This window comes from Anarrhichthys ocellatus, unplaced genomic scaffold (assembly GCF_004355925.1).
Source record: "Anarrhichthys ocellatus isolate YVR2014 unplaced genomic scaffold, GSC_Weel_1.0 scaffold30, whole genome shotgun sequence".
Taxonomy (NCBI): domain Eukaryota; kingdom Metazoa; phylum Chordata; class Actinopteri; order Perciformes; family Anarhichadidae; genus Anarrhichthys; species Anarrhichthys ocellatus.
Genome location: NW_022280060.1, coordinates 3,294,694 through 3,306,760, shown reverse-complemented (window position 1 = coordinate 3,306,760; position 12,067 = coordinate 3,294,694). Strand labels below are relative to the sequence as shown.

The 12,067-nt window shown below is 43.1% G+C and overlaps 1 protein-coding gene across 4 annotated transcripts in view; it reads right to left on the bottom strand.

Annotated features, from left to right (window-relative positions):
- tle5 (TLE family member 5, transcriptional modulator) overlaps window positions 1–12,067 on the bottom strand; it is a 35,402-nt gene that overhangs the window by 13,143 nt on the left and 10,192 nt on the right. For all 4 annotated transcript variants that reach the window (XM_031864359.1, XM_031864360.1, XM_031864361.1 and 1 more), the window contains exons 2-3: window positions 6,780–6,868; window positions 2,474–2,537 (exon numbers count right to left, since the gene is read on the bottom strand). In XM_031864359.1, the coding sequence (XP_031720219.1) occupies window positions 2,474–2,537; window positions 6,780–6,868 (153 nt within the window). The remainder of the gene's footprint in view (window positions 1–2,473; window positions 2,538–6,779; window positions 6,869–12,067) is intronic.

Here is a 12,067-nt window from a genome sequence, read left to right as displayed (position 1 = left end):
GGCCGGGGGAGTGGGGCAACCTGATACGCTATTAGAGAAGGAGTGGGGGGAGGGGGTTGGTTGTTGTTGAGATACAATGCCGGGCCTGCCCCTGATGGAGTGGAAGTGCGATTGAAAGTGTGTGTGTGTGTGTGCATGGTGTGTCTTTGTTTGTGTAAGTGTGTGCATTACGAGCGTGTGAGGGAGGGAGCGAGGAGGGAAAAAGCTATATTGCATTCATAGTTCAATTTTATGGCAACATTTTGAGCTGAATCTGAAGACGGTTCGGACTGGAGGAAGAGCCCTTTGTGCTTCAGAGGAGGATATTTCATGTATGAAAAAACAAGGCGCATATGGCCCGATGGTAAAATACATTGCAGGATTGTTTAGTTTGTTCGTGTTGCCTCCGCTGTCTCACTGAGTGACAACTCCACAGGTGACTTCAGATTTTTTGTCGTGTTAACCAGCAGGCAGCAAACAGTAGGGCTGTACCGAATGTCTGTTTTTACACTCACGCTTCTATTGAGGTTTTTTTGACATCCGTGGTTTTAAATCCAAAATGCTTCCACACAATAGTTCTCAGATGGTTTGGTTCCATGATTATTTGTTGATTACTTGTTTCCTCCACTTTAAAGTTAATGAAGAGGATAACTGGCATGTTTACTGATAAGGCCAAAAGCCAGACAGTGAGGTTTACAAAGACACGTGTACTTATACACAGTGAGTTTTGAATTTTTCAGACCGCAATAGATTATGAATACTGGATTTTGCTGAATTTAAGGAGCAAAACAGTACACAGAACAGGAACGATCATCAACCTTTTAGTTACTCTTTGCATGTATAGGACTTTGTCTGGATTTGGCACATGCATCCGTTAGGTCTCAGAGTGAACTGGAAGCAAAGCACTGTTCTTGAAAACAGATAAAAAAATATATATACAGTACTGTGGACAGCAGTCAAAGAAAATACTGCTTTTTTGGGGCAAAAAAAACGAGACCGCTGCAAGCAGCATTGCACTTCAAACCATGATGACAACCTTCATTTTTCTTTCCTGACTGATAAAGCCAGCCTTTAGGCGAGCACACATCCTGCCGGACCAGATCATCCAATGAAATCATGTAAAATTTTGGGGGAAATGTGTTTCTGCATACCTCATGAATCTAAATTGAACTTTTACCTTAATCTGTATCAGTAATTAAACATACCAAAATAACATACGTTCGGTTGTGAACGTCAGTTTAAATACAGAAACGGAACATTTTGTGTCATCAGATCTTTCTGCGCGATTGTGCTTTCCTGTCCAAATGTGGATATTTATCTGTGTGTGAGGATGCTATCAGGCTGACAATGACTGTGGTTGTGTGTGTGTGTGTGAGATCGTATGCACTCGCACTTGCGTGAAACACACAGAGAGGAAGTGCGTGTGTGTGCCTGCTGGCTGGCTGATGGTGGAGAGAGCAGTGCGGCGGCACAGATTAGATGAGATTAAAGCCAGTCAGAGGATCAATTAGAGGCAAAACATCAGACGGCAACACAGCCACGGCCAGCAACAATGAGATTAGCCCTGAGGTGGAGCAGAGAGCAGGCGGGGACACGTGTGTGTGTTTGTATGTGCGCATGCTTGTGTGTGACGGTGTGTTGTATGGAGAGAGAGGGGAAATGGAGGGGGTTGGGGAGAGATATTGCACACATACATCCCTCCAGAAACACAAAGGGAGAGAATAAACAAGGACGATTGCAATTTATTGCAACTATGGCCGTATCTCTGGCTAACATTGGTTATGTTATCATTGTCACAATCAGTTTTATCAAGTAGGTTTCCACATGCAAGGGATCTTCTCTGGTGTATAACATTAACACAGTAGAATTTAATTGAATTAAAAATAAAAGCAAGTATTGAAAACTGAAGGAACAAATTGTCCTAGCCGAGTTAACTGTTGAGACCAACTTCACTGGACTAAACGAGGCAACACACAGGATTCACATTGTGAATGTCTGAATCTATTCACGTTATTATAAACGATTTTATAGTTTCTCCTTGCTATGTTGATGGCACAGAAAAAGGTTTAACCAACAAGCCTCAATCGAATGACAAAATACGTCACTATTCAGTTTTATGAGACAACACTAGTTAAGGGTTAGCTTTAAGCAGAAAAACAGCTTTCATTACTTTAAACATATCAGATTGTCGTGTTTCCTGTGTTTAGCAGCGTCTTCGCCTTCCAAGAGCGAAGCAATTTTCTTTGTGTATGCAATTTTAGTGAGTACTGTACAAAGAACAGATGGCCAAAGCTATAAAAATGAACAGCAAGAAAAGAGACATAAGAGAACAATTTCACTTGAAAGAGTATTAATTAACAGAGTGAGAACACAAGAACAGTAAATCATTTCTTTGCATGTAAAAATCAACATCTTTATGTCAGAATCAAATATGACAAACCATCACCTCTGGTGCTAAACACACACACACACACACACACACAGCTTCACTCACCATGATATAATGGCGCTGCATCTCTGACTTCTCACTGGCCAACTTGTCACACTCGAGCTTCAAACTGGGGAGAGAGGAGAGTCAGCCTGTGTTAGTGAGCTCGACAGTGTTCTCTCAAAAGTGCTGACACCAGGTGACTTCCACCCCCTTCATCATCCTCACCACCAACGGCCCTGTCATCACTTTCATCATCACTGCCTCCCACCTTCATCATCATCATCATCAGCACCACCTCCATTGTCATCCTCTCGGCTACCATTATTGTCTTTATCGCCATCACCGCCCCCATCATCATCATCATCATTAGTGGCGTCATCATGCGCACCTTTACTAGTCAGAGCGGCAGCGGTTCCACCGACCTCGACAAGGTGTCACGTGACAGGAGGAGGTCAAACCGAGCTCGAGCCAAAATGTCTGCTTTCTAAATCAGAGAAGAGGCAGTGAAGTAAAAAAAAAAAAAAGTCTAAATATAGCGTTGGGAGCTCTTCCTTGCGACCCGGTCCCTGTGACAGCCATTAGCTGTAATCATGTCAGCGCTGATGTCACGCGAGGCGACAGGACAAAGGAGGACGCGTCAACAAGTCACCCAGATCGTCAAATGGAAGAGACAGAGGAGGGGAAGAAGAAGAAAAAAAATCCCCCCTCGATGCCTTTTGACTGAAGCAGCCAGTTACGACGTGCCAGTCTCAGAAGGCATCATCCGATGTGAGGACAGGATAAGACTCAGATCAAATAAAGATATGCGAAGGCACACGGTGGATAGTTTCAGATTTGGGGATAAGTCTGAAACCTGTTTGATGGTGTGTGTGTATATTTATGCCGGGATGTTCTTCTCAGCTGTCTGCGGGAATGACAGCTCGATTACAGCGAGCGCCGCCTGAGTCTTCGTCGCTGTTAGTCTTAACTGGCAGACTGAACACGGTGTTACACGGGGCCAATAATGTGAGCTCACGCATACACACAGTATTGTGCTTCTCCTGTAATTATCGCAGCAGCTGCAGTGTTGGCTGTGGTTAACTTCAGCTTTTGGTTGAGCGTCCATCCTTGTTTATTGGACATGATGACAATTAAGTATCTTATTTGAGATTTAAAAGAGCAATAATCAATCTGAATAACTCCATTAAAGACTACAAACTGGATAACTGAACATATAAGTCAATGTAATAACACCTGAATAAATAAATCTGGATCACTAAAGATTAAATTCAAACTTAAAATGTAGGCGTACCGAAATAAATAGCCGATATGAATCTCAAACTGAACCTGAAGCTCAAAGTAATAAACAAATAAATCTGGAACTGAACATTAAACTAACCATAAAAGATCCAGACGAGAGTATTTCTTCTTTTTTAAAGAGAGAAATGAAAGTGAAGGTTTTTATGATGTGCTTTACTTACGTCGGCTACTTTTGCATACGCCGTTTTTAGTAAAGTTTTTTGTCCCTCAGAATGTAATCATCGGTAACTATGTACTACATAGTACTTAGTTGGAATATTTCTTATTTATTTACAATTGCCGATGCGCTGTTCTAAGTGGTCATCAGTTTAGCCAGCTTCTTCTAACCCGAGCGCCAGAAAGAAAAATGCGTGGAAGGTTTTTGGAGTTTTTAAATGGAGTGGAGAACTGCTTTCTGGAAAAACATCTCTGCTGTAGTCTACAATGAAAGACGTGTATTCACAGTCTATCACACATTCACGGCTTAAGCACACCGAGTGCCAAACCTCTTAAAATGGTCAACCTCTATCCGCTAGTATTTATTTAGTCTAATTTGCTCTTCACAGCACACTGAACTAATGAATCCATCTATGTTCTGTCCCCACAGAGGGACTGGAGCCGATTCAGCATGTATAGGAGACACGCTGTGGGTCAACGCAACACGTTCACGGGACAATCCGTCCAAACTGCATTCAGAAGAGACGAGGCTGTCGGGAATACTCGCTGCGTGTTGACACTCCCACCGTGACACCCAGTTTAGAAACTTTTGCTTCTACTTTTTGAAATATTTATTCGGAAAAAGAGCACAGAAATCCTGTAATGACCCAGAATGTGACCGAGTATTCGTGGTCCTCCCAAAAACACGCCTCATTCAGTTCACTCAATACACAGTTTTATGTAAAAGTTAAAATCAGCATCCCGATGTGTTCTGTGATGAATTACCTTCACTAAAGTCTCAGAGGTTGTTTTTATTCATTCTAAAAACCTGAATGAGGTCAAGCTATGGCCTCATAGGCTCTCATCCTGATTTAAAACCATCTTTAAATGCATTAAACATTAAAAAAAGTTTTGGACAATCTCAAATCATACTACACCAGATGCTTCTTTTTCTTTTACTACCTGGGGGCGATCAAGATGTTTTGGCTTCACATTTGGGGAGCGGTCATGCTGTCCATCTTTATATACAGTCTATGATGGGAACACATTAAGTCCACTTTACGAGATGATTATGTTTACTTGTGCTAAGGCAGCTAACCGACACCGAACTTGATCACTGGGGTCGATCTCCTGCCACCTATTCTTGTGCGGTGGATAAGCAGACTCCACTTATCCCAAAAACGCTCCCCTTCCCTCCTACATGAAACCCTGCCTGCTATCCCCGCGTAGGCTGGTTTGGTGGGTTGTCATGACGACAGGCCTACCTGGGATTGGCTTTGTGCTGCCTCTGATTGGTGCTCAGCCCCCCCCCCCCCCCGGGCCTGCACCGCCGCTCTCAAACGACACTTTGATGGAGTTTTATTGCCGATTCTTCCGTCTCTAAATCGCTCCTGCTGTCATCTTTATTTTGATTTATGTATTCCCTGATCTATTTATGCATGTGAACGAGGGGAGTGGGGCGGGGGGGTGAGGAGAGGAAGACAGCGACAGCTACAATGCTTGCTACTATACCCGGGGGATCGCCTGCGGTACATTTGCCTTTTAAAGGCTTCAGCAACAGACAAGCACGGCACAGCAGCAAAGCGCTACAAAGCCTCGTCTGTGTCTCCCAAGCCCCCCCCCACCACAGCCCCCCTCCTGAGTCAATAGGCACTGTATGCATGTTCTGTACGCTCAGACAAAAAAGGTATTCTTTCAACTGCGCCCTGGCTCTCTGAAGAGGGTTAAACGGTGCTGCTCATCGTTGTGGGAATTACAAAAAACCAAAAGGCGAGAGAGAAAAAGCGCGCGGTGTTATTGCCGCTTCTGAATCCTCCGCAAACAAGAGCGATCAGACCAGAGCAGGAATTTTGCGCTCACACAATTTGTCAGGCTTTCATCTGCCTTCGCCCGTCTCTGTAACCGGCAGAGGCTCTGGGTACAGAGGAACAAAACAACCTCCTCAGGAAGGAAGGCGGGCTTCAAAGACTCCCCTCTCACAAAGAGAGGATCTCTCGCAGAGATGCAGACCCCGTGGCGCCCCCCCCCTCCTTTAAAACAGCTATCAAACAGATCAGTTGAGGTCGAACCAGGCACTTTGGAAGCGCCTCAGACTGCTGGCACTGTAGCTGTATTTAAGTGGTAAAGCAAGATCAATGGGCGAGGGTAAACGAGATTGATTTAGGTAGGAGTCAATAAAAGGATGTTGCCTCGGTGGTGCAGTTGAGGAACAGTGAAACAATGGTAGACGTCTTCATTTCATCACAGTTCACTGCCGTGTCTCTCAATCTTCAGCAGAGTTTTTATCATTCCAAAATAACTTCTTTTAGGTTTTTTGGGAAGAAATATAGAGGAAATAGAGACTTCGAGAAAGAGAGAGTTCTCAGACTGTTATTTTAGTTTTTTTAGTGGTGTGGAGTTAAAAAGCAACTATTGAAACACCAGCTACATTTAAACCAAAGTAAATATCTATTCATTCCTAATACATGTGGAGTGTTGGGCTTGCCTGTAGACAAATGCACCGTTTTGCATGTTAATCTGATCTGCTGTGCACTGACCAAAAGTAACAGTGGCTTAGCATCTAATAGGAATGCATTAATTGGAAGTGTACGAACTGAACACTGGGTCTATTTTACCGATAGTTTGGGTCAAATTCTATATTTCTTTCCAGGGAACTGATTAGGAAAGATCTGTTATATAAAACGCGAGACAGTTTCCAAGTGTATGTGACAACATTATGTGAAATGAAGTGTTGAACAAGGCCATACATTCACATTAAGACCTATTTGTGGCCAAGATATGGCAGCAATACTGCAGCTCAAATCTGCAGTTTAGCTTCGTAGCTACCATTACAACAATGTGTGCAATAAAGGAAACCCCTAAGTGATACGTGTATAACTGAGAGATATGCTACGTATTTCAAAGAACTGCTTCTCCTTTGTGTGTGTGTGTGCACCTGTGGTATTGTGCTTGGAGGAACTGGAACTCATCCTTGATCCTGTCACAGGAGTCAGAGGTTGTGAATTTCAGCTGCTGCGATGAAGCCTAAGAGAAAGAGAAAAACAGATGAGACAAAAATAAAGTCAGAGAGGGAGAGAAATGATTAAAAACATGAAATCAAGCAGTTGTGCGACATTACTAGGAAACCGGTTGCCGAGTATGTTTCCACACACGAGGGGCCAAATGTTGATTCAAGACTAAAACTGTGCAGGCACCAAAGCAGAAGCATGCATACCCATTGTTTCAGCCTGATTTTGAAACCTCTGCGTTTGCTCTACTCTGTTATAGATCTCAATCACACAAGCCTAACCCACACGCAGACACAATTAGCCATGAATGGATGTCGACACACCCCTATTTAACCTTCTATAGACGTAACCCAGACTTTTTCTGTCCTTGGTCTGGCTACGGCAGATCCTTCAACAGTGCAGAAGAAGCAACCATAGAGTTATTACCACACCGCCATTACAAACTAATATATGTTGCGAGCCGTAACAGCCGACTGAAGTTATAATCCAATGTGTGTTATTATACCGACATTCCTTATTGTTATTCCAACGTTCAATTAGGGTTACGTAAGCCTACGCGCTGGAGTACATCTTGCTGGTAAAAATAATGACGGTAACACACATTTGGAAGTTTTATTGTCGGGAACTTGGTTGAGACCGCATTGAGTCTTTTGAGGTGTTAGCTCAAAAGACTGTCTTACTAGCTGTAAGATTTAGCTCCAAATAAAAAGTCTCTTAAATTCCTGCATCGTGCCGTCACTCAGCTGTTCACTCAGAGATGTGCTTGTTGTGAAGCATAAGTGGAGTAAGGGACGGTGATGTGGTTCAAATCTTATATCACTATACATATAAACTTCAATTGTGTTAGTGATATAAAGTATATTATCTAGAAAGTCAATTAAAACATTTTACCGTTAAAATGTTACGGTACCTTTCCACATTAAACAAAACAAACAATGCACCCAAAGACTGTAGTTTTCCTTCTACGACTACAACAAATGCAATGGCTGCCACTTTTATCTTTTCTGTATTTTGTGCCTCGTCGTCTCCTCTCTCCTCCTGCCTCTACTTAAGAGTCTCATGTCCCACAATGCATTTTGAGGAGAGAGGAGGTTTGCCGGAGGAGCTCTGAGCGGAGCACAGGTGTGTCCTTTGCAGAGGACTTTATCGGCACCCATGACGTATGAAAGAGGCGTGACACACAGCCGGAACACACACACACACACACACACACACACACACACGCACACAATTGTGAATGGAATTAAAATGAAATATTTAAGTTGTCATGAACACTGTTATGCTCATCTGACAGGTCATAAAATACAACAAAACAACAAACAGGTGGTGCAGCTGTGCCACACGTCAGATTTAATTGACGTCACGTCCGAAGCACGGATGTCTCGTTTTTTTTACACGCCTGCTGCCTCGACTCCTCTCTCCTCGTCTCTCTCCTTTGCCTTCTGCGCTCGTATCTCAGGTGAGAGGAGGCGAGGAGAGGAATCGAGGATGTACAAACTGAGAAATGGGGCTACAACAACAAAGCCAAGGCAAACAGGGCACGGAAAAGTTTTTAAATTGGAACAAGATTACAGAAAAATAAATGAAACGACTTGAATGGAGCAAACTGAAAAAAAATATAGACTGGTTTGATATACAGATTAAATAATTAGTCAATTAATGTATTAAAAACAACACATCTGAAGACGTTCTCTGGGAAGGTATGCTTAGCACTTATTTTGGTAGTGATACCATGGCGTCCAATGTGGTCCTGTGTAACACAGCACTAGCCTAGTGAGGGTCAGGATTTCACTTCATAATTAAGCCAAACTTTGAGTGTTCACTGAAATCAAATGACACTCATGTCAAAAGAGAGACTTGTTTTGGGCGCCGCACAGCGAGCTACACCGTCGCTCTGTCACCTAGCCTGGATGCTGCTATTAGCCCTTATTGTAATTCTGTCCACACTACATTCCCCAGGCAGCTGCGGATGGCCTGGTTGTGTGTTAGAGCACAGCAAGCATCAAACCCAAATAGGGACAAAATCTCATTATTTCCCAGCAAGCTGCATAATGGGTCAGGTGGGGAAAGAAAAAAATAATAATAAAAATCGACATTTTCCCACTACGATCAAGCAGGCATACAACACCATCAGAAATCTGATTGCTGCACTTACAGGAAGCTAGCCTGCCGCTGTTAGGTATGACCTGTCGCTTTGTACCCTGCTCCCCATCGCGTGTCGCTCAACCCATTATTCATTTTTAACTACAAATAGGCGGCTTCGCATTCACAGAACCATGGCCAGAGAATATGCTAAGCAACAGGATTGCTTCAGGTTGCAGGAATGAACCTGCACACTTCAAAAGGCTGAATTCGTTTTTTTGCTGTCTGGCTCAGTAGGCGGTGCTTTGGCTCCAACATGGTTGAGGGTTGGGGGTGAATTCCTTGAGAAGACTTCTATATATACACTCTTGGGATTATATTGGTTTGGACATCAAATTAAGTAGTTTAGATTATGTTACAAGAAGCATTAGGGTTGGAAGAGAAAGACAGACAGTTAGGAGGGCATTCAAAAAGAACTAAAAAAACACACATTCATTCCCGCTAAACAGTGACAAGCCCAGTGACCTCGGCCGTTACACTTCCAAATGTCATGAGAAGCGCTGACATTACCGCCACACAGAAGCCCCAATCCGCTACTCGGAGACACCGGCTCCGCCTGTAAAGCAGAATAACCTTTTTCCATTATCACTCCGGCCGGTGTGGCGCGGACCAAACTCGGCAAACAACAGCTCGGATCTACGGGTCTGTGCCACACAGAGCCTGTGTCAACACAAGGCACTTAGCTCCAGGCAGCCGGGTAACTCTCACCGCAGTAACTGTTCCCTGTGCTCGCATGGTTTCTCAACACACCGAGTGTGTTTTCCTGTGTGTCTTCCTACAGGTTACCCCCCCTCCTTGTGCCTGGGGGGTAAAGTTGTTGCCCTAGATCCGATTTCCTTCCTGTGTAGCGCAGTATGCAAACGTTTAAAATACCAAAGTCTTTCTCTCTCGGTCAACAGCCCCGGGGTTTGGCAACCTGTTCCGCTGGGAATACAGAGGAGACGGAGAAAAGAGACAGAAGAAGAAGACAACGACAAGGGAAAGGAAGGCAAGAAAAGGAAGAACTTTCAATTTTAAATGAACGAACCACATTGTGTACCGTACGGCGGAGAGCAAAGCGTTTTTTGAACAGTCAAACTGCTGTTTTTGAATTATGGATAAAAAGCAGAATATTTCTTAAGATAAAAACATGTTGGGAATTGCTCAAAACATTTTGAAGGACTGGCCTGATGCACACAATGTTTCTGTAAGTTATTTATAGTAATAATAATTTGAAAGTAAACGTTATGAATGAAGCTTGAAACTATTTGGAACAGACCTGTGTGTAACCGTCACTCGTCATTTCATTCAGAACTAGGAGTTGAATATAATAATAATATAATAATAATTATCTATAATAATTTAATGCAAGTACTCAAGTAATCTTGAAAGGACTATAAATTCTCTTCCCTACTTTACAGGATCATTGCATGTGGTAACCGGCCTTTATATTGCATAAGGTGACAGAATGGTTACTACATTTTTAATCTGGTTTTTATATATTTTTTGATTGATAGCTTTATTCTTGTGTCATGCACATAACGTGCCCGACCCTCATGGGTTTATAACACACCCAAAATACAGCTTCAGCGGACACACGTTTCATTCAATTACAAACTGACACGTTACTTCTCCGCCCGATCTTAAACTACAACTTTTCTGAAGCACAACTCTAGTTTTTCATCGTCATCCAGCCAAAATAAATCAACACAACGTTCCTGTAACTGTGCACATAGTACTAACACACGCCATGTACAAGTGGAGTGACGTAAACACGTGTATATAGTCAAACATATGTTGTTTATGAAATGGTTTTAGGGCTTTTTTTATTTTTTAATGGTTGCAAACAGACTACAGAAATTAGTTTACAGTAGTCGGCATCTGATTGCTTGGGGCAACAAGATAACCGTCACACTTCACCTTCTACTTGAAATACTTCAAAGATGAATAACATAGATCAGAACGGGATGTATTTTCTGACCCCAGATCAAATGGGGCCATATTTAGCAGATCAGAATTTGAAAGCATAGCTGGAGGCGATGTAGCTTACAACCCTGCTAACAGGACGGGGAGGGAACCACAATGATTTAAGACGACGTTTTGTTAATAAAAAGTATCGGAACAGTCATATGAGATTGTATTGTTTTACTTATCATATGAGATTGTATTGTTTTACTTACGATGTAAACTGTGTTACCAAGTACAGTTTACTATTCATCAAGGTCATCACAGAGCTGCCTAATCCTGGATAAAATGCTCGGTAAAGAGCAGGAGTCTGATGGACGGTTCTCACAGACCTGCCCTGATACTTCTGCCACTACACAACCAGACCATGCAGGCCTCTCCTGGCTCCACAATATACACTGCTAACAATGTGTATTATCCCTCTCTCTCTCTGTCAGGGACCAAAACAAGGTGCTCTGTGGGGGCCTGAGAGCGCACAACAGATGGATGCCCATAATGTTAATGAAATACTGCTGTAATATTGTGACACGTGCCATCTGCTCAGACAAAAAAAAAAAAAAAAAAAAAAAAGGTGCCTACACGCTGTGTACGTGGAAATGTGTTTCTGCAAGTGAGAGGCTATCGTGTGTGTTTGTGCGCGGCCTTTTGTTTGCGTTACAGAGGAATAGCCTAGACAGTGTGAATGTGACAGAGAAAGATGTGTGTGTTAGAGCAAAACAGAGAGCCTTAACATTGAATAGGTGTGTGTGTGAGTGTGTGGGGGGGGTGTGATAAGCCTCTATGTATGATTCTTGGCTGCCAGAGGAACAAATATTCACTGCCATGAATCATACACAAGGATACAACAGCCCACACACACACACACACACACACACACACATTCTCCCTCAAATGCAAAATTTGCATAGTGCGCACACACACACGCGCACGTACACACACACACAGCACCTAAATGTAGGACAATCTCTAATTTGATTCTGCCCTGCTCCTTTGAGACGTAATTAAAGCATTAAAAAGCTTTGTGCGCTGGTGAGGCAATTGAGACAGTCTTCAGCGAATAAATGGGATTCATCGTTTCAGGAAATTGCTGCCCCACCCCCATCCACCAACCCAAAGCCCACTCATCATC